Genomic DNA, 24,192 nt, shown 5'->3' on the forward strand with positions numbered 1-24,192 from the left:
GTGATCTGGTCCTGTAGGATCCAAGAAGCCTATCAGCCTTCCTTCATTTCATCCCATCTTCTTCCCCTTCAGTTCAAACTGTCAGCGTTTCTGCTGGGATGGCTGATTAGGTTCTTCTTGGTTCGTATCTTCACTAATCTGTTTATCAAATACACCCTTAGTGTTCTCTTAAAAATAAGCTTTTCCATTTTTTTTGCAATGTAGATAGGCTGAGAATTTTCCAGATCTTCAAGTTCTGGCTCATTTTGCTTAACAATTCCTTTTTTTTTTTTCATTTTACTCTAAGCAGTCAAGAGGAATCAAACCACTTTTTCAACATTTGCTTAGGAATCTCCTTAGCTAAATATTCAGTTTCATCACTGGCAAACTTTGCTTTCTACAAAGCACTAGAATACAGTTCCCAAGTTCTTTGCTATTTTATAACATTGCTTTAAAAAAAATTGTCCGGTGGCATGTTCCAAAGTGACTTCCATATTTTTAGATATGTGTGAGGACAGCAGCCCACTTCCCAGTACCAAAATCTGTCTTATAGTCAGTTTGGGCTTCTCTAGCAAAATACCACATACTGGATGACCTAATCAATAAACATTTCTCACAATTCTGGAGGCTAGGAAGTCCAAGATGAAGGTGTCAACAATTTCAGTCCCTGGTGGAGATCCTTTTTCTGGCTTGTAGATGGCCACCTTCTTGCTGTGTCCTTACATGGCAGAGACAGAGAATGAACTCTAGTCTCTCTTCCTCTTCTTCTAAGTACACCAGTCCCATGATGGGATCCCACCTTGTGCCTTCATTTAATCCTAATTACCTCCCAAAGACCCCACCTCCAAATACTATCACATTGGGAGTTAGGGTTTCAACATATGGATTTTACAGGGACACCAACATTTCAGTCTGTAACAGGCTGTAATAAGAAACACAGACAATACCTGAGTGCTGCCATGAACATAGAGAAACTAGAATTTTTGAATGCCACTATTGGGAAGGTAATATCGTTTGGTTGTTTTGGAAAAACAGTTTGTAACTTCCTTTTTTTTTTTTTGGTGGAGACAGGGTCTCTACTGTGTTGTCCAGGCTGGTCTCGAACTACTGACTTGAAGTTATCCTCTTGTCTCGGCCACATAAAGGGCTGTGATTACAGGCATGAGCCACCACACCCAGCCATTTGTAACTTGTAATGTAGATTAGTGAAGATAAGAACCAAGAAGAACCTCGGCCGGGCGCGGTGGCTCAAGCCTGTAATCCCAGCACTTTGGGAGGCCGAGACGGGCGGATCACGAGGTCAGGAGATCGAGACCATCCTGGCTAACACCGTGAAACCCGGTCTCTACTAAAAAAATACAAAAAACTAGCCGGGCGAGGTGGCGGGCCCCTGTAGTCCCATCTGCTCGGGAGGCTGAGGCAGGAGAATGGCGTGAACCCGGGAGGCGGAGCTTGCAGTGAGCTGAGATCCGGCCCCTGCACTCCAGCCTGGGCGACAGAGCGAGACTCCCTCTCAAAAAAAAAAAAAAAAGAACCAAGAAGAACCTAATCAGCCACCCCAGCAGAAACACTGTCAGTTTGAACTGAATTTCCTATATGGTCCAGCAGTTTCATTCCTAGGAATTTACCCAACAGGAATGAATGCAATGTCTAGGCAAAGATGTTAATAGTAGCAGTGTTTATAGTAGTCCCAAACTGGAAAGTATCCAAATGTCCAACAACTGGTGAATGTTTAAATAAAATGCAGTATGCCCATACAATGGAATATATTAATATATTCAGCAACCTAAGTTACAAGTCAGCAAATTATGGCATGGCTTCTATAAACCTGTCTGTGTCTGTTTGTTTATGTGTTGTCTATGGCTGCTTTGCTACAGCAGCACAGATGAGTAGTTGCAACAGAGATGTATAAGCTGCAAAGGTGAAAATATTATCTGTTAACAGAGGAAAAATCCCAATCCCTGTGCTTAGTGAAGGAAGCCAGATGCAGAAAAGTTGTTGGGAAAAGTATCGAATCAGCTAATGTAAGTGAAGGTTATAATACAGTTCTGTGTATATTATGGAGAGTCAGTAAAGGATAGTTGCTATTAATATGACTTAAAATCTTAGAGGATTTGCATTTTTATTATTTGATTTTCTAGAGTTGTAATCTTATCCCTAATTCATAGATGAAAAAAATGAGGTTAAAAAGTTATGAAGGACTAAGGCTTATACATTAGAATGTGATTCTTTGTTGCTATACAATTGTGAATTATAGCATGAATTATTTAGCCTTTTGTCTGACCATTTTATTTAACAATTTTTTGTTGTTGTGAAAAAAAAATGGCCTTGCAGTGTAACCTTGGAATAAATACCATTGAGAGGAGGAAATAACCAAAAATATCCATGGGGAAAACGACTATTCTTCAGAATATGACTAAGTTCAACCCTGTAAATGGTTTTTATTCTCAAGTTGTATATTCTTAGTACTTATACAGCAGATGTCCGACTCACTTTGCTATACTGTCAGTAGTTGTACTAGTTATCTACTGTCATGTAACAAATTACCTCAACATTTAGCAGTTTAAAACAGCAAACTTTATTTCACAGTTTCTTTGGGTGAGGAATCCAGATGCACCTTAGTTGGGTGTGCTCGGTCAGGTTCTCTTGTTGGGCTAGAAGGAAGGTGTCTGGTGAGACTGCAGTCATCCCAAGACTCCACAGTGGGGAGAGTTGACATGTAAGCTCTCTCACATGGGTATAGACAGGCCTCAGGGTTTCTCTCTCTGTTGGCCTGTAACATCAGTTCTTTGTCACGTGAACTTCTCTATAGGGCAGCTCACAACATGGCAGCCAGGGGGTCTCAGAGAGAGAAGGATAGAGCAGTAAGATGGAAGCCAGTCTTTTTGTCACCTAATCTCAGAAGTGACATCCCAATACTTTTGTTCATATTCTGTTCCTTAGCAGTGAGTCACTAGTGCCAGCCCACACTCAAGCTGAGATTACACAGGTCACAAATACAGAAGCGGGGTTATCAGGAGCCATTTTAGAAGCTGCCTACCACAGCAGTTTTGCAATATCAACATCTTTGATGTTTACTCGACATATACTTTTATTCTTAGCAGACTATTTATTGATCATAGAAAGTGTGAAGTTTGAGGTAGTCATTTTGAAGTCTCCTGTGTTTTTCCTGATGCCATTTCTTCTGTTTCCCCATTAGAAATACTCTAAATTTAGTTTGTGTTAATCCCTTGCTTTGTCTTTCAGTTTTAACATGTTGTATTCTTACTTAGTTTTACATTTCTGAACTTGATATGAAATGGCTTGCTATAATTTCATTGTGTATGACCATGCCGCATATTAATCAGTGTGGACATTTAGTTTTTTGCTGTTAAAATTGTGCAATGAACATTATTGTATGTATTTTCTGTTGTATATGTGCAGAGTACATACATAGCAGTCAAATGGCTGGATCATAAGTTATATGCATTCTTAAGCATTGTAGATAATGACAAGCTATTTTGCTAAATGTTTGTACTAATGTAATTCTCATTAGAACACAAGTCTTCTAGTTGCTCTATATTCTAAACTTTGATATTGTCATATGTGTTTAGTTTTTGCTTGTCTGGTGAGTGTGAAATAAGAGTTCACTAGTCTGTGTTTCACTTATTTGTAAATGAAATTGTATGTTTTTTAAAAAGTTGTTGGCTTCTTCAGTTTTCTGCTTAAAGTAACTTTCAGTTGGGTTGTTTGTGTTCTTATTGATTTAAGAAATTTTTAAAAGATAATTTGAGTAGTACATACTACGATTTTAAATATTGTATCTTTTCCTCACTAGAATTAAGTCTCATGAGAGGCTTCTCTGTTTTGATTTAGCTGTATACATCGCCCTAGAATGATGGTTGGAACATACTCAGTAGGTATTTGTTAAATGAATACATTTTAAAGGGACCTTTTCTGCATCTATTAAGATACAGAAGTATCTATAAGATCATCATATAAAGCTTTTTAAATTTTGTTTTGGTTTATTCTTTCAAGTGGTATATTATATACTATGTGGCTAGATTATACTTAAACTAATTTTGCATTCCTAGCATAAACCCAGTTGGCCATCTTTGTGGTTTTCTTTGGTTTGTTTTTAAATGTATTGTTGGATTTGATTTGCTGCTCTCTTAATTGGGATCTTTTTAAAAAATCAATTTGCAGGTAAGACTGGGCTGTAATTTTTTCTTTGTCTTATTATTCTTGTCAGGTGTGAGTATGAAGACTACTAGCCTTGTAAGATGAGTTGAAAGATCTGTCTACATTTTAGAGAATGCTCGGGACCAGTGAGCACTTATGTTTCTCTTTCTCCCATAAAATACATACTTGTTACTGGTAACTAAGAAATAGAAGTGAGCATAGAAGTTTACACTATTATTCCTAATTCAATATTGAGTAGTTCATTTATTAGTAATTTTGAGTGGTTTGTTACTCACAAAACTTTTGCTTCTTACCTTGCATACTGGTTTATAATTCTTACTAGGTATCTGGGAGTACTTCCACCATAGGATGAAATAACGGTTCCCTTGAATTAGAAGGTATGATTTCTACCAGGCCACTTTGATCTTCTTATTCCAGTGAATAGTTACCATATCAGATGGAGTGATTGACCCTATTAGGGGAAATAGGGTTGCAGCTACACAGTTAATGCAAGGAGTATATCTTGAACCCATGAGATTCTGTGGCACCTCATGATATTACCATGTTCAGTGGCAAAAGTTAGTTGAGATCTATTATACTTACCCTTCACAGACAAGACGACAAAGGGCTTGGAATAGCTCGGGAATAAATATTTGAGTTTGCCCATTTCTAGTACCAAATTCTGTTTCTGGAATTTCATGTGGCTGCTATTAGTTCAGAAGTACCTGGATTAAATAGCCATGTAGTATTTCAGTCTTACTTAAAGTAAGTATAGAGATAGGCTCTCCAGAGCTGGTATGGCAGTGCCATAACATCATGAGAGTACTAAGTTCATTCCTTCTCTGCTCTCCATCCTTAGGACATGATTTCCATCTTAGGGTCACCACAGATTTTAAAATGGTGCTAGAGTTTAAGCCATCACGTATCAGTTTCAAATAGGCTGCAGCAGGAAGGGATAAGGTCAAAAAAGGGAATGCCAGCTGAAAGGAAATAGGTGTAGATATACAACTATCAGTCTTGACTCACGAGTTTTTCAGCTGGGTAAATGGATAATTTTAGAAGGCTTTTAGAGTTCCCAGAATATCTTTATACTTTGACCTCTAAAATAAAAAGCTTTGTAATGACTAATTATTCTGTCACAATATTGGCTAAGTTTTTTTTTGTCATTGTGTTCTGATGTAAATGTTAGCTATTTTCATTGGTAGTTGGGAAGGATACTTTTAAAAAAAATTTAACAATTTAAAAGTCTAAGGTATCCAAGTTAATTTTCATGTGAGTTATAATTTAATGATATGTGGCTTTTAAAAGGTAGATGGTTGCCTCGTATATGTTTAAAAATATTAGGAATTGGCCGGGCGCGGTGGCTCAAGCCTGTAATCCCAGCACTTTGGGAGGCCGAGACGGGCGGATCACGAGGTCAGGAGATCGAGACCATCCTGGCTAACACGGTGAAACCCTGTCTCTACTAAAAAAAAAAATACAAAAAACTAGCCGGGCGAGGTGGCGGGTGCCTGTAGTCCCAGCTACTCGGGAGGCTGAGGCAGGAGAATGGCGTGAACCCAGGAGGCGGAGCTTGCAGTGAGCTGAGATCCGGCCACTGCACTCCAGCCTGGGCGACAGAGCGAGACTCCGTCTCAAAAAAAAAAAAAAAAAAAAAAAAAAAAATTAGGAATTACTATGTGTTCTTTGGTACAGTTTATGTCCATGACCTTTAAGTGGCTCTCTATTCACTCGTTTTTGCTAGTTCTTGATAAGTGGTTTTAAAAAACCAACTTGTTTCATGAGTTTAATTTTGCGCAATTTCTATGGACATGAGGCTTAAAAATTTTTTCTTAATGTGTTCTTTGATGTTAGTGGGTCTACTAAACCGAAAATCTGTTTATCTTTTATTTGCTAGTAGCAGTCTTTTAACAAAAACATTTACAAGTAAAAGCATATTTTAGAGAGATGTTAGGATATGAGAGTGTCATAACTGTTAGAGTCAGGAATAATTTGCCTTTGAAAATGGCTATGAGTTTGATGTAGATCTTTTAAAAAAACAATTTTTCCTGTTTCATGGTAGTGGAGGCAGCAATATTTTTTTCCCCATTTGCAGATGTATAGACTCAACTTGACATTAGAACTGATCATATGATAAATGTTATAAAATAAATGTTAATTTAATTCTCTCTTTACAGTTCAACATTTATGCACTAAAAGAAGAAATCTTTATAAAGGAAACAGAACAGTCAGATTATTAGAAGATAGCTTAGAAGGTTGTATCAGGGAAACAAATATTTAGAGTGGTTTTAAACCTATTTTGAATTATTGACTACTAGAGGGATATTATAGTCTGTTGAGAATTGTGTCTGTTCTCTACTTCATTTCCCCAGATGTTGATTACTAAAAATCTTTTGTGGGCACTCTTACCAGCAACATGAGAATTTTGGTTGCCATACATCTTTTAAGTCAATAGCTGCCCCGTTTTTTTTAACTTCTCAGATTAGTTTTGTCAATTCTAGAACTTCCTTATGTTCAATCATAGAAAGGTACTCTTGTGTACGGGCTTGTTTTATTCAACACAAGGTCTATGAGATTCATCTGTATCTCATGTTTCTTTTTTATTGCTGTGTGATCATCTTTTATGTGAATGTATCACTCAGTTTGCTTATCCATCCACTTGTTGATGATCATTTGGATCATTTCCAGTTTTTGATCACTGCATATGATGTTTCTCCGAACATCATTCTTGTGAAAGAGTTAATGCAGTAGACCTAATATTGCTGAATGCTTATATGTTTTCAGGGAGGTCCTGCCTGTGTGGCTTACCTTTGACTACCAGAAACTTAGCCCTTGGTGTGTTCTCTATGTTACTAATTGAAAGGTGGTTTTGTAAAGCTGTATATGGAACCATGCACTACCGACTAGTTTAGATTGTTCAAAAACATGATTTTTGGTGAATTCTTGCTTTCCTTTTTGGAGTCTGTAGCTTTGGTAATCAAAGCTGGTCACTTTAGGCAAATACGCTTGTTTTGCAAGTCTCCAATAAATGCCCTGGACTCTGCGAATCAACCAAGCTTCTCTGGGCAGAAGTCCTTTAACATAAGTTGTTGTGCCTTATTGCTTGGGAAGAAAATTGTTGGGTCATGTGATAGGTGTATGTTTAACTTGGTAAGAAACTACTAAACAGTTTTTTACAGTGTTGTACCTCACTCCTACAAGTAAAGTATGATAGTGTTAGTTGTTCTGCATTCTTGTCGACACTTGGTATTGCCAGTTTAATTTTAGCCATTTAGATTTATTTTGCATTTTCCTGATGACTTACGGTGATGAGCATCTTTTAAAATGTGCTTATTGGCCATTGTATATATTTTCTCTTTCTTTCGTTCTTTCTTTCTTTCGTTCTTTTTGATGCAGTCCTGCTCTGTTGCCCAGGCTGCAGTGCAGTGGCACAATCTTGGCTTACTGCAACCTCTGCCTCCTGGTTTTAAGTGATTCCCCTGCCTCAGCCTCCTGAGTAGCTGGGATTACAGGTGCTTGCCACCATGCCTGGCTAATTTTTTTGTATTTTTAGTAGAGACGAGATCTCACCATATTGGCCAGGCTGGCCTGGAACTCCTGAACTCAGGTGATCCTCCTGCCTCGACTTCCCAAAGTGCTGAGATTACAGGTGTGAGTCACCATGCCCAGAAATTGTGTATATTTTCTAAAGTGAAGTATTGAAATCTGCCCATTTTTAAAAAAAGGTTGTCTTTTTATTGAGGTACAGGAATTTGTCTTACACTTTGCTATGCTAATTAAATATAATGATAACTTAGGTGTTCAAAAGATTGTTTATCACACAAGATTAGGAGCACCAGGAATGCTTATAAAATAGTCATTAGGCTGTTTGGCTATCTAAAGGCCAAGCCCACCAAGTAACAGACACAAGTGGCATACTTAGACTGAAGCTAAACTTTACTCCACCTATTAGTTTATCAAAGTTTTTGGTGTGAGGCTGTCAGCCTACTCAAGTCTGTTGTGCTAATTCAGTTTCTTTTTTTTTTCTATTTTACACAAATTATTTTATTTGATTATTTTAATCATAATATTGGCATGATATTCAAGGTGATTTACAAATGGCATTTTGTATTTAAGTTTTTAAAGCTTTGGAATACTTGTTACAGTTTTTTGTTTTTTTTTTGTTTGTTTGTTTGTTTTTTACTTTAAGTTCTGGGATACATGTGCAGAATGTGCAGGTTTGTTACACAGGTGTACATGTACCATGGTGGTTTGCTCTACTTATCAACTCATCATCTAGGTTTTAAGCCCCACATGCATTAGGTATTTGTCCTAATGCTCTCCCTGCGCCTTGACCCCACCCCCCAACCAGCCCTGGTGTGTGATGTTCCCCTCCCTGTGTCCATGTGTTCTCATTGTTCAGGTCCCACTTATGAGTGAGAACATGAGATGTTAGGTTTTCTGTTTCCTGTGTTAGTTTGCTGAGAATGATGGCTTCCAGCTTCATCCATGTCCCTGCAAAGGACATGAACTTACTTTTTTTTATGACTGTATAGTATTCCATGGTGTATATGTGCCATATTTTCCTTATCCAGTCTATCATTGATGGGCATTTGGGTTGGTTCCAAGTCTTTGTTATTGTAAATAGTGCTGCGATAAACGTATGTGTGCATGTGTCTTTATAGTAGAATGATATATGATCCTTTGGGTATATACCCAGTAATGGGATTGCTGGGTCAAATGGTATTTTCTGGTTCTCAATCCTTGAGGAATTGCCACACTATCTCCCACAATGGTTGAACTAATTTATACTCCCACCAACAGTGTAAAAGCATTCCTGTTTCTCCATAGCCTTGCTAGCATCTGTTGTTTCCTGACTTAATCACCATTCTGATTGGCTTGAGGTGGTAGCTCATCGTGGTTTTGATTTGCATTTCTTATTGACCAATGAGGATGAGCTTTTTTTCATATGTTTGTGGGCTGTGTAAACGTCTTCTTTTGAGAAGTATCTGTTCATATCCTTTGCCCACTTTTTGATGGGGTTATTTCTTGTAAATTTAAGTTCCTTGTAGATAAATGTTTATGTCTGTTGGCTCTTAGATTTGTAATAGAAATGTTAAAACTCACTACTCCTTGTTTTGTAGTAGAAACACCAATATTCACTGCCCTAAAAGATTTATTGTCACTATTAGTTACTCATAATATTAAAAGCCTGCATAAATTTCATTAAATGTCTATAGTGCCAAATTCAGTATGTTGACATTTTGTGATTGCTAAGTATAAATTAACTCTGCCCCTCTGTTGATTATTTAGGGTCCTATTTGATTTGAGTTTCTTTTATCTGTATTGCATGTAGTAGGGCTGTTTCATAAGTGTCCTCCAGATAAATGAGATAAGGCTAGCAAATGTTAAGAAAATTCTTTAACTCTAAAGTCATTTCTTCCAACACAATAAGTAATTTAGATTTTATTATACATTACTAATATGCATTTTTTCCATATTTGTTTAACCATCTTAACTATTTCAAGTATACTATTCAGTGGTATTAAATATATTCATAATATGTAGCCATTGGTGCCATCCATCTCCATAACACTTCCCATCTTGTAAAATTGAAACTATACCTTTTTAACGGGAACTCTCTATTTTGCCTTTCCCCTCTCCTTCTGACAACCACCATCCTACTTTCTGTCTCCTTGATTTTGACTACTCTCAGTACCTCATATAAGTGGAGTCGTATAGTATGTGTCTTTTTGTGACTGGCTTATTTCACTTAGCATAATGTCCTAGTTATGCTAAGTTAATCTGTGTTGTAGCATATATCATTTCCTTCCTTTTAAATGCTGAATAATATTCTGTTTTATGTATACCACATTTTGCCTCTCTATCCATCCATCAATTGACACTTGGGTGGCTTTCATGTTTTAGTTACTGTGAACCATGCAGTTATGAACATGGGTGTGTACAAGTAACTCTTTGAGACCCTGCTTTCAACTCTTTTGTGCATATACCTGGAAGTGGAATTGCTGTATCATATGTAATGCCAGTTTTCATTTTTTTAGGAAACATCATACTGTTTTCCACAGCTGCTGTACCATTTTACATTCCTACCAGCAGCACACAGGGTTTCAGTTTCTCCACAACCTTGACAACACACGTCATTATTATTGTTTTTTGTTAGTAGCCATCCTTATAGGTCTGAGATGGTAACAGTTGCTTTCTTTTATAAAGGAGTACAATGATTATCATTCTGTAATTGCTTTGTATAATTATACTGGTACCATTATTTTTCATGAATACGTATAAACAAATGAATGTGAAAATACAGATTTTAAGAACAGGTTTCTTAGGCTTAAGTCTCAAATGTTCCTTCTTCTGTTTTTATTGTTAAAGGTACTATATCTTTGGCTTAACTTAAACTCTATATTGAATTTAAATAAATATTTTGACTGACTACTGGTTAAAAGTATTTCAAATCTAACTTTTTTTAAAAAAAAAAGCAGATAAATAGTAATTCCTATCAGTTAATGTTGAATCTAATTTTGAATATAAGAATTGAAAACAGGATCATGAAGAGCTATTTGTCCTTCCATGTTCACAGCTGCGTTATTCACAAATTGCAAAATTTGGAGGCAACTCCAATGTCCATTGATGGGTAAATAGAGATCTAATTTTACTGTTCTACTATTCTTTTTACCTTTTCTCTGTTTTGATTTGTGTAAGATTGGTTGTGTAATACTGCATATTTTTTAAACTTAAGATGAGAAAATTATTTATATCAAAAAGACCATATTATTTATAGCTGTTTCTTTAACTTGCCGGAATAGCAAATGTTGTGTCAAGTGTACTCAAATTTAAGTTGGAATGAACACAAAAGTTAAAGTTCATTTAAATGAGATGGTTTATAGGAAGTTCTCAGCATTGTAGTTAGTACAGAGTAAGAGCTCATATGTCAGCTGCCACAATTGTTCTGGACCCAGTTATTACTATTGTTAGAAATTGCCACCTGTAATCCCAGCAGTTTGGGAAGCTGAGGCGGGTGGATCACGAGGTCAGGAGATTGAGACCATCCAGGCTAACACGGTGAAACCTCGTCTCTACTAAAAATACAAAAACTTAGCCAGGCGTGGTGGCGTGCGCCTGTAGTCCCAACTAGTTAGGAGGCTGAGGCAGGAGAATGGCGTGAACCCAGGAGGCAGAACTTGTAGTGAGCCAAGATTGTGCCACTGCACTCCAGCCCTGGCAACAGAGCAAAACTCCGTGTCAAAAAAAAAAAAAAATTGCTGCAAAGTTAACTTGAATTATAGGTTGTTATTCTGATAGTACTGTTGATCTCTTGGGACATGGGACAGAGAAGGCTATTTGGGCATCATATACTATATAGAAAGAGTTATGAGTAGAGGGAATCAGGGTAGTGAATTTGTTAAGTGAATGTATATACACATATAGATAACTGTGATTAAGTACATACGTATTTAGTAAAACTTGGTTTATTATTTATTTCCACAGCTTTATATTCTGTTATATTGTTCTGTGTGTTCTTCTGGATCCCTTTTGTCTACTTCTATTATGAAGAAAAGGATGATGATGATACTAGTAAATGTACTGTAAGTATCTTTATTTTAGAGGCCTCAGTTTAGGAAAGAAAAATAATATTTCCTGCTTTTTCAGAGAATGACATGACTGGATTTTTTTATAGAGCAGTGTTGTCTGATAGAAATGCAATGTTAGCTAAATTAAAATAAAAAGAAACAGTTGAAATTAATTTTAATTATACATTGTATTTAACATAATATATTCCAAATATTATTTCAAATATAGTCAAACAAACTAGTAATGAAATATTAAGTTTCTTTTCTTCACACTAAGTCTTTGAAATTTGGGTTGTATTTTACACAACAGTTAAAGCTAGCCACATTTCAAGTGCTTTCTAGCCACATGTGGCTTGTGACTATTATTTTAGACAAAGCAATTCTAGATCAGGCATACAAAATTTTTTCTGTAGAAGGCCAGGAGGTAAATAATTTAGGATTTGTGGGCTATATGGTCTCTGTCTTAGCTACTCAAGTCTGCCATTATAGTGTTAAAAGTATTCAGAGACAATGAACATTTTATAATCCAATAAAACAGAAAATGAATCAGATGTGGCACGCTGAATGTAGTTTGCTGGCCCCTGTTCAAAAGCATAAAGAAGGAGCACTTACAGGTTGTACTTACTAATCCAGGATAAGGCTGACTTTCTTTTTAGACGGGTGCTGTGGCTCATGCCTGTAATTCCAGCACTTTGGGAGGCCAAGGTGGGCAGATCACCTGAGGTCAGGAGTTAGAGACCAGCCTGGCCAACATGGCGAAAACTTGTCTCTAGTAAAAGTACAAAAGTATAAAAATTAGCTGGGCATGGTGGTGGGGGCCTGCTACTCTGGAGGCTGAGGCAGGAGAATTGCTTGAACCCAGGAGGCGGAGGTTGCAGTGAGCCGAGATTGCACCACTGTACTCCAGCCTGGGCGACAAGAGTGAGACTTTTGTCTCAAAAAAAAAGACTGACTTTTTAAAAACCTGACAAGTACAGCACACATGTGTGTTCAAAACTGCAGATCATTATCACTTAAGTATTGGTATAAACATCTTAATTAAAATAATAGTAAATATAATTCAGGAGAATCTTAGAAATATATTAATATTATATAACTGAGTTGGGCCTGTCTCTCAATTGCATGGGTGACTGAAAATCAGGAAATCTATTAGTATATAGTAATTAATAGGCCAAAGAAAAAATGTATATTAAAAGGTATATGTCAAAATCAAACACTTTGTAATTTAGGGGAACAGTTGTACAATAAGACTAAATGTCTTTTTGACTTACAGGATTTTGTTTTATACCTTGTTTACATTTGTATTTAAATATAGAAATAAATACATTCAGTCAAAAGCTAGCATCATGCTTAATCATGCTTAAAACCTCAAGAGCATTGGCATTAAGATTAGGAGCAAGTAAATTAACAGTATTTTAAATGACTCTTAGAGTGATAATCAGCGTAGTGTTAGAGAAAAAAAATTAGACATTTAAATATTTATAAAGAGAGTCAAAACTGTTATTTGCAGATACTATATTACTCTATATTTGGAAAAACCAAGGTATGTAAAGTAAGGTAGCTAGTTGCAAATTTAATAAAATCTCCATGAGATTTATGCAGTCTTTTTCACTTCTTCCAGAGTGCACATTCTTCTACCCTTTGGTTGATCTTAGGATCTTCTTTATCTTTTCTTCAGTTTTTTTCCTAAGGGATATCTTATCCCCTTTGTGAATAAGAACTTACTGTGTGAAACATTCATTCAAATTTTAAAAGATCATTTTTAGATACTTCATTAGTCTGAGAGCACAAATGTTATTTCTGACTGATTTAAAATGAGATTATTATTCACTTTTTAATTCATATTCAGAATGTCCAGCTTTGTCTTTATTTGCTTTTCTTAGCCTTTGGAGTATATTATAGGCACCAAGCAAAACATAGTTTTTAAATTCCCAAGTTCCTGGTCTTAAGTACTTACTTAATCACTTATAACCTATGTGCCTTAGGAGAGATTATTAACTTCTCTGGACTTCAGCTTCGTTATGTCTAAAGTAAAGATGAGAACAGCCTATCTTAGAGTTGTTATGAGAATTAAATGAGTTAACATATGTGATGTTCTTATCAGTGCCTGGCATATGTTATATATGTATGAAATATATATTAATGTATGTAAGTATATATACACATATATACATACATAAATACATAAATATTTATGAATATGTGTATAAATATAAAAACATAAATATTTATGTATGTGTATATATACTCACATATATGTATATGTGAGTACATATATGTGAGTATATATACAAGTATATTTATACTCATGTATATACTCAAACAAAAACGTGTATATTGTGTTGATTATTATAAACCATTTTGATGAATTGGATTGGGGCATTGTAGATTCTGATTGCTGTCTGCGGGAGTATTACATATTCTGATAATTTTACTCAAGATGCCTACTGGAGAATCAACTATACTTTAGGTGGTTTGGTTTTTACAAGGGCATAGCTATTGAAAAGATTTTAAAAATCTCATATTTTGCAAAGATACTTAAGATGTAGTATATCCGTTTTCTTTAAATTTTAAGGTTTTAAACCTTAGTTGAAACCTTTGACTGTAAGCGTGTATCTGATGTGAAGGTACTGTTAAACTGTTGCAAGAATATTTTATATTTTAAAGGGCTTGCTAAATGTTATACTTTTTTCTCCTTGGCATCTAGCAAATTAAAACGGCACTCAAGTATACTTTGGGATTTGTTGTGATTTGTGCACTGCTTCTTTTAGTTGGGTAAGTCTTGGTTTTTTTTTTTTAACCATGAAATGGAAATAGAATTATTTGAAAAAAAATAATAAAAGGATCATTCAGAAAAATCTAGGAAAGAAAAAAAAAATGTAAAAAAAAGAGAACAATCCACTCTCTGTATCTCCAAAGAACAATAGCCACAATTTAACAGTTTTGTCTGTCGTTTCATCTAGACATTTTTATGTGCTTGAGTGCATGCAGAGTGCACCTCCCTTCTTGCATGCACCCTACATGTTTTAGTTTTACACAAATGTGATTATATTTTATATAATTCTTGGTAATCTACTTCTTAACATATTGCGGGCATCTCTTCAGGATAGTAAGTGTAGATCCATCAATTTTGACTACATTGCATTTCCTTCTAAGGATACAAAAATATATTTAACTCATCTTCTAGTGATAACTGCTTAGACATTTATAATGTTTCCCCATTATTATAAATAACACTTTGATGAAAATCCTTGTCTGTGCATCTTTTCAGATTTGACCCTATCAGTCTTTAAATCTTTGTCAGTGAATTTCCTTTCTTAATTCTTCTTGTTTTTATACTTATATCAATAACATTTTGCTTATTTGTTTGTACATCTAAAATTTATCCTTGTTAATGGAAGACATTTATCTTTGTTAAAAATAGGTCATTAGTCTTTCTTTTTTTATGTTAGGAAATACATTAGGAATTAATTAATTTTTTGAAGTTTCTGTTTATAATTTAGTCTCACAATTTTCAATACATAACTTTCCATAAATAAAAAAATTACTTATTATATGTAACTTGTAATAGGAATAAAATTGTTGAGTAACTTTTTGTAGTTCCCGGAGTTCTTAGGATGCATGTGTTTTATAGTCAAGTCATATTTTCAATTATTTTTACCTGCCTTGATGTGTCATGAAAAAGAGTACTTTTTGTAAGCACCTTTTTTAGTGGTTTTTCTATGTATTTTAGCTACCGAGTATATTTCTAAAGTATTTTTTTGGCTTTTTAAAGAAAGCTAACTCTACTTATGTTAATTTCCCTTGTTAACGTAGATGTCCCTTGTATGTAAACCTGAATTATCTAGAGTGGAAATCAGCAAACTTTTCTTAAAGCATAGATAGTATTTTAGATTTACTGTCTGTATGGTCTCTGTGTCTCTCTTGTAGCTCAGAAGTAATCAGACAATACGGAAAGAACATGACTGTGTTCTAGAAAAACTTTATTTATAAACACAGGCAGCCAGTAGTTTGCCAACTCCTATTTTAGAACATGAATGAGAATCACCAATAAAACTACAAATCTTTGCAACAGTCAGAATAAAAGAGTAGTGAATTAAAGATTATTAGCGTTTCAGCCATCTAGGACAGTGTTCTTCTCATTACCATATGTAAATGTTTGAATGAGGTGTGCATTTAGGTTAAGTGATTGACAAAAGGTCTTGAAATATTTTTGAAGGTGGCATATTCAGAGTTTCTTTTAAGATAAAACTAGATAATTTTATGGCAAAGCCGTGATCTAGATTTAACTGATTCATGTAGCTCATACGTTTTTGGAACACTTATGTGTTGGATGCTATGCTAGATCTTTGGGCTAAAGATAGAGGACCATGGTCTCTGTCCTCTAGGTTTACGTTGTGGAGGCATGCAGATTCATACCTTGAATTACAGTGTTTAAGTGCTCTGATAGGAGATACATACCAGATGTTGATGGTAGAGGAGCAGGTTCTTACTCTGCCTTGAAGAATCAGGAGATCTAAGAGGAAGTAATATTTGAGTTGAGATTTGAAGGAATGGGCATTGGTCAGCTGACTTGACAAATGAAAAAGATGAATAACATGTATATTGTTTTCGTCTGCTTTGGCTGCCATAACAAAGTATCATAGACTGGGTGGCTTAAATAACAGTCATTTATTTTCTCATGGTTCTGGAGGCTAGAAGTCTATGTTAAAGGTGCTGGCAAGTTTGGTTTCTGGTGAGAGTTCTCTTCCTGGCTTATCGAAGGCCACCTTCTTGCTCTGTCTTCACGTGGTCTTTCCTTTGTGCTTGCAGAGGGAGAAGGGGAGGGGGAGAGTGAGAGGGTGCAGGAGAGAGAAGGAGCACTCTCTGGTGTCTCTTCCTCTTCTTATAAGGACTCCAATGCCATGGGATAATTAGGGCCCCACCCTTTTGACTTCATTTAACCCTAATTCCCTTGCTAAAGGACCTGTATCCAAATACCATTACATTGGGAGTTAGGGCTTCAACATAGGGATTTTCTTTTTTCTTTTTTTGGGGGGAGTTGAGTACAGGGGATTTTATTGATAGTGCATGACAAAGTGGTACTCCCTAGGTTCCTCCTTCTTCAGGGGATCTGGCACGGAAACTGTGACCAGGGGAGATTCTCAGTGTGGTGGGGGACTGAGTGTGGCAGGGACTCCCCATCAGCTGAGAGCCTCTCTCTCCCTGTTGTGCTCTTGCTGGAGCTGGTGATCAGGGGCTCTTACCCCTTGGAAGCCAGGTGGAACATGAGTTCCACCACCCTGTTGCTATAGCCAAATTCGTTGTCATATCTGAAAATGAGTTTGAAAAAGTAGTTGTTGAAGGCAGGCCAGCCCAGTATCGAAGGTGAAAGAGTATCACTAGTAAAGTTGGAAGAGACAACCTGTTGCTCAGGGTAGTCCAGGATGCCTTTGAGGGGACCCTCCAATGCCTGCTTTACCATCTTGTTTATGTCATCATATTTGGCAAGTTTCTCCAGATGGCACATCAGGTCCACAACCAACACATTGGCAGTGGGGACATGGAAAGTTATGCCAGTAAGCTTCCTGTAGTTCAGGGATGACCTTGCCCACAGCCTTGGCAACACAGGTAGAGGCAGGGATGATGTTCTGGAGAGCCTCACAGCTGTCACACCACAGTTTCCCAAAGGGACCATTCATGGTCTTCTGAGTGCCAATGATGGCTTGAACTGTGGTCATTAGTCCCTCCATGATGCCACAGTTGTCCAGGGTGACGAAGCAGTTGATAGTGCGGGAGGCATTGCTGACCATCTTTATGCCATTTTTGTACTTCTCATGGTTCAGGCCCATCACATGGGGGTATCAGCAGAAGGGGCAGAGATGAGGATCCTTTTGGCTCCCTGCTCTAAGAGAATCTCAGCCTTCTTCATGGTAGTAAAGATGCTGGTAGACTTCACAACATTATCAGCGCCCAAATCACCCCATTTAATTTTGGTGAAATCTTGCACCTGTAAGAAGAGGGTGATGAGATTTCCATTGACGACAAGCTTCCAGTTCTCAGCCTTGACAGTGCCCTACAACTTGCCATGGGTGGAGTCATGTTGGAACATTTAGGCCATATAGTTAAGGTCACTGAGGGGTCAATGATGGCAACAATATTCCCTTTGCCAGGGTTAAAAGGAGCTCTGGTGACCAGGCACCACTATGACCAAATCCATTCACTCTGCCCTTCACTTCCACCATGATGTCTCAGTGATGTGGCTGGTGCTGCTGCAAAGATGAGGCTCTCTATAGAGTGGAGGAGCAGAGAGCCAGCAACATATGAATTTTTAGGGAGCACAATTCAGTCTATAAAATATATTAACTGGGAGGCTGAGGTTAGCATGGAGTGTTTGAAGAATGACATAAAAAGTATGATGTGAATTTAGATTTCTCCTCCCCTCAAAAAAAGAAGGGTAATGTGATGTTTCAAGTGTTCCTGTGGGCAAGTGACAGGATATGACATTAGCCAGGTGAGTAGACTCTGGGTCTTACATGCCATATTTAAGAAATTTTTAATTTTGTCCTACTGAGTAATTGAAAGACAGTGAAGATGTGTATATATTTGTGTACATGAATGCATGAAAATAAATATATATGACCTTACTTTAAGAGTTACAGCACTGTGGGCTGGGCATGGTGACTCCTGCATGTAATCCCAGCACTTTGGGAGGTCCAGGCAGGTGGATCACGAGGTCAAGAGATCGGGACCATGCTGGCCAACGTAGTGAATTCTACTAAAAATACAAAAATTAGCTGGGCATAGTGGTGTGCACCTGTAATCCTAGCTACTTGGGAGGCTAAGGCAGGAGAACAGCTTGAACCTGGGAGGCGGAGGTTGCAGTGAGCTGAGATTGAGCCACTGCATTCCATCCTGGCAACAGAGTGACACTCCGTCTCAAAAAAAAAAAAAAAAAAAAGAGTTACAACACTGTGGAGGATGCATTGCAAGAGGATTTTGGGTGTTGGGTTGGAGAAGTGGTATGTAAATAGTAGGTAGGAAGATCAGTTAAGTAGCCATTATATAAGTTCAGGTGAGCTTTGGAACTACAGTGGTTACCAAGAGAACAGAGAGGAAGAAACATAAGCTATTTGGAAGATAAATATGAATTGACTTGGTGATGGAGTGTAAGAAGTGAACATCTTATTTTCAGTCTGCTGAATTCATCATTTCCATTTCATATCTACTGAAATTCATTAGCTTTTTCTTTGTCTCTTTCTGAAGAGATGATGTGTGTTAAGCTAATTCAGTGAATCAGATTGGGTAGAAAATATTTTTACTAAGCAGTTTTTTAGTTTTATTGTTTTCAAGGGCATGAGGGAAAAGTTTTGTCTTACTAGACTCTAGTTTGTATTTTAACCCATTTATGCCAGAGGTTGCAAATTTTTTTAGTGAAAAATCAGACCTTGGTGATGACCTTGAGCAGTGAAATATAAATAACTCCCACAAGCTTAATATTCCAATAATGGAACACTAGTCATAAATGGCTTAATCTAATACTTTGTGTTTTTGGAAGCTGAGGTGCTCTGTATACATTTTTTTTTTTCTAGAAGGGCTGAAATTTTAAAAGTATGTGAACCTTTCTACCACACAAATCCCGTTGTATACTAACTCTTGGTTACTTTAATGTCATCACCATTTCATTTAGTATACTAAACACCTGATAATCTTAACTGCTGTCTCTTTCCTCAGAACTGATGTATCTGTATTATAACTTTGACTTCAGTTGCCTTTTCATCTGTTGGTAGGCATTTCTTTTTCTTTATAGATCTTTGTCTGTGGGGCTGCTATTTGGCTAATGAACAGTGGTTTATTCTTTCTGGTGGTTAAAAGGTTGACATGCTTTTATACCAGTCAGGTTCTGCTCTGCCCTCTGGGTCTTCTTACCCTACATCAGTTCCATTGAAAAAGGAAAGCCGGGTTCATCAGAGTCCTGCAGAATTAAGGCCAGGGTCTGTGTTGATTAATTAGTGCCTTTGCCATATTTTGAGTTCGACTTATGGATGCTTTCTTAGTTTATGTGAAAATATTTTAGGTCTGTTTTTTAGATTATAAAATCCTGGTGGTAAAGTGATTTAGGAACCTGCTTTGAATTTGTGCTTTCGTTTATACCTAAAATACTAAGTGCTCAAATGTTAACTCTCTGATGGATGCTTTCGAAGTATTTTCCTGAAGTCATTCTGATAGTAGTGTGGGTCACTTAGTCTTTTTAGTTTTTTTTTGGTTATATAAGGTTCCCTCTGGTGTTACTCTTTTTTGAATATTTGAACTACTAGATAATTCTGCTCAGGAGTTGAACGTATGTCATCAAGAGCAAGGGTTAATTAATTTTCTTCTCTTTCTGTACAATATCTTTGATTACCTAAAACTGACATACTGAGTTTTAGAATATTGCATATTGAGCCCTATGAGTATGAATGCTATTTTTAGATATCCTAATACATATTTCTTTTTTAATAGTACGATAGGTGGTATTTTGTACAATATAGAAATTTTTGTTTTCCCACTCTCACAGATTGGTTATTCCCAACTAACAAGTTCAGAACATACTTTCTGGGATATCCAGAACAAACTCTGTTCAAATAAAGGAATAACATATAGGTAGTTTTTTCTTGCTTAGTTTATATTTGTGTTATGGATGTATGATATACAAAAATGTTATAATTTTATTTCTTGATTCCACACCTCTGCTCTTTGTTTGATTTCATACCTCGGTCAACAGATAATAAACTTTCTGCATTTATTCCTCTATGCCTGTGAGTAAGCACCTTTTTTTTTTTTCTAAAAGTGAGGAGAAATAAGTCTCGAAGATTAAGAAGAATATAGTAAACTGAAGTCAATGCAGATTGTTAGAAATTTAACCTCCTGACATGCTGTGCCCAGTCATTTTAAAAATAAGAGTTATCAGTAGCAATAGGAAATAGGGATTCTTTTTTTCTTTTTTTTTACTTCCTACTCCTGTTTGTTCCTACCCATATGCAACCTAAGGGATACCCAGCTCTTTACCTTAATCTCTTGATTATCTTCTTGTTATTGATATGGGCTAGATAATAAAGTGAACATTTATTTATTCTACCTTTTCCCAGTCTAAGATCATAGAGCAGATCCTAGGATGCTAGCTATCTCTATTATTTCTACAGTTCCTCTTCACCTGTGGGTTGAAAAACAAATAGTTTTGAAACTACTTTCATTGTGTCTGTTGGATAGAATCTTGAAAGATATATTAATAGAAAAATGCTAATAAAAAAGTAATCACTTCAATTCCACAGTGAGACATTTACTGTTTATTCTAATATATTTCTTTTCTTAAATAATTGCATATATTTACATTCTGCTTTACTGATTTAATACAGATGTCCTTAACCTTTTTTGTGGATTGTTTTGATCGTCTAAAACCTATGGTCCATTCTCAAAATATTATATATTTATTTTTTGTTTTTTCCCAGCTTTATTAATGTATAATAAAGTATTTTAAGTGCAGAAAACATACGGGATTACAAGGGAAATTTTACTGAATGCAGTAATACAACTATTAAAACAAATTTGCAATGAAGTAAATGCATAGATATTTAACCACTCCCCTCTGTGCATAGTACAGATTTTATTTATTTATTGTTTTGGAGAAAAATAATTTGAGTTTCAAACTATCTAATTTAACGTTTTATCTTTAAAGCTATTAAAACAATTATTTTCTCTTTTGTAGTGCCTTTGTTCCATTGAATGTTCCCAATAACAAAAATTCTACAGAGTGGGAAAAAGTGAAGTTCCTATTTGAAGAACTTGGAAGTAGTCGTAAGTGTCGTTTTTTTTTTTTAAAAAAAAACATAGTAATTTATATTTCCTGATACTTCGAACTTTTGAGAAGCAGTCTATTTGTATTTTGTTAAGAATTTAACCTCAGCTGGGTGTGGTGGCTCGTGCCTGTAATCCCAGCACTTTGGGAGGCTGAGGGGTTGGGGGTGGATCACAAGGTTAGGAGTTTGAGACCAGCTTGGCCAACGTGGCCAAACCCCGTCTCTACTAAAAATACAAAAATTAGCTGGGTGCAGTGGCAGGTGCCTGTAATCCCAGCTGCTCGGGAGGCTGAGGCAGGAGAATCTCTTGAACCCAGGAGGTGGAGGTTGCAGTGAGCTGAGATTGCGCCACTGCATTCCAGCCTGGGGGACTGAGCAAGGCAGTGCGAGGCTTTGTCTCAAAAAAAAAAATTTAACTCCAGTTTTTCTAACTCGTTGTTTTGAACCTAATGCTAGACAAATTAGAAGTATTGCGTTCTTAAGGTTTGCTTTTAGCCTTCTAGCTATTACGTAGCTATTTTCTTGACCTCTTCATAAAATTACCATGTTGAAAGAAAATTTAATCTTTTCTTCAAAGTATTTTAGCAGTGAGGCTCTTATAATTTCTAATTCACTTAGGATAATATAAAATAATATGCTAAAGAAATATACTGGGTATATTGGGTTTCATTTTTAATTTTTAATTAGTAAGAGAGAACCTTTATGTTTTTGTTTGAGATTAAATCATCTTTTATATAAAATATAAATTACAGAGGTTTTATATGAATTAAATACTGTTTTAGAAATTTACCTCATCAAAATATTTTGGCATGGCTTTTCTAGAAGTTTTCCTTAACTTACTCTGTGTGACCTAGGTTTTTACAGAAAAAAAAAAAGGCTCATGGGTTAGATTAAGAAAGTTGCTTAATCATTGAAAAAATAACTTTGGCGTTAGAAAGTGATGTTAAAATACTGTGTATCATATTAAAAATTCCTTGTGCATTTGAACATAGCAACCTTATTTTTAAAGATACCTAGTGTACTTATTTCTATTAATATTATGCAGAAAAATTGCTTTTTTGACTATTCTAATAGGTACTGTACATTCTTTGAGCAGCACTTCTTTCTTTTTACCTAGGTACAATACTAAACAATGATTAAATTAAGTCTTGCAGTCTGCTGTATGAGTTCTTAATTTTCTTGATTTCCACTTAAGATCTCATGTTGTACATTGTGATTCATTAATATCTTACTGATACCAGCAAGAATAAGGGTAGCAGGCCTGGCATCTACTAACACTGAATCGTCAGATTTATATACCTTGATTCTATCGCTGATAAATTAATGGCTTCTTTTCTTGGAGTTAACTCCTTTAGATATCTTGAGTAACTACTCTTCTATCCTAAACATTATTTCATAAGTTATACTTTGAGTATTAGTATAACTTGAATTGGTGATTAGATAGGTAGCATTATTCTGGTTTTTTGTAATTCCATTCTCTTTAGTCTTTATTTTTTTTTTGTCTCCAATGTTAAATACCATATTCTAGTATACATGTTACTTATCACTCTAGATCAGCTATGTAAGTCCAAAACAGTTACCCAACTATTCTTAAATTTTAGTCCTTTTGTCTCTCATCCTGCCTCCTTGCATTGCATTTTTCAGGCATCAAGGGTATAAACCTTTTTATTGATTGATTGATTGATTGATTGAGATGGAGTCTTGCTCTGTCACCCAGGCTAGAGTACAGTGACGCGATCTTGGCTCACTACAACCTCTGCCTCCCTGTTTCAAGTGGTTCTTCTGCCTCAACCTCCTGAGTAGCCGCCACCATGCTCAGCTAATTTTTGTATTTTTAGTAGAGATGGGGTTTCACCATATTGGCCAGGCTTGTCTCGAACTCCTGACCTTGTAATCCGCCCACCTTGGCCTCCCAAAGTTCTGGCATTACAGACATGAGTCACTGCACCTGGCCTATATAACCTTTTTTAAGAAAATGCTTTATATGTAGTAAAATGCATAGATCTCATGATACGTGTATACAGTCACTGTAACCGATTGCAGTTAAGGTATAGAACACATCCATCACTCCAGCAATTTTTTTGCAGTATGCCATTCAGTTAATATCATCTCCCAGGAGAGGCACCATTGTTATAATTTCTGCCACTGTATATTAGTTATATTAGTTTTGCTTTTTTTGAATATTGTAAGTGGAATTCTGATTCCATTTATTAATGATTCTTTTTTGTGTATGCCTGGCATTTTTCATGAAATAATGTTTTAAAATTCATTTGTATTAGTAGTTCCTTTTTATTGCAGCAGAGTAATGCATTTTGTGACTATACTACAACTTGTTTACAATAGGATTTATTATATCATAAAGATGTATATGCCCAGATCAAAGACCCCCTAACATGTAAAGAGAATGCATCTTCAAGTATCTTCAGCACATGTTTTTATTCATCTTTTATCCAAATGGGAATAATTAATAATGATCAATTTTGAGTTATTTGGTTCAGATGATTTGGACTATTAGTAATATTAACATTTTGATTGGCCAAATATGTCAACATGTCTATTTTATCATTTCTAAGGCACATAATTTTTCAGATTTTTACATCTCTGTTTGGGAGATATATTTTACAAGTGATAGTACCTTAAAATTATTATCAGCCAGATTTCAGACC

The 24,192-nt window shown here is 35.9% G+C and overlaps 1 protein-coding gene across 1 annotated transcript in view; it reads left to right on the forward strand.

Moving 5' to 3' along the window:
* LMBRD1 (LMBR1 domain containing 1) overlaps nt 1-24,192 on the forward strand; it is a 130,354-nt gene that overhangs the window by 33,633 nt on the left and 72,529 nt on the right. Inside the window, exons 4-6 of the mRNA XM_045391092.3 lie at nt 11,629-11,726; nt 14,419-14,486; nt 21,436-21,524. Of these exons, the coding sequence (XP_045247027.1) occupies nt 11,629-11,726; nt 14,419-14,486; nt 21,436-21,524 (255 nt within the window). The remainder of the gene's footprint in view (nt 1-11,628; nt 11,727-14,418; nt 14,487-21,435; nt 21,525-24,192) is intronic.

The sequence above is a fragment of the Macaca fascicularis genome, chromosome 4 (assembly GCF_037993035.2).
Source record: "Macaca fascicularis isolate 582-1 chromosome 4, T2T-MFA8v1.1".
NCBI classification, from domain to species: Eukaryota; Metazoa; Chordata; class Mammalia; order Primates; family Cercopithecidae; genus Macaca; species Macaca fascicularis.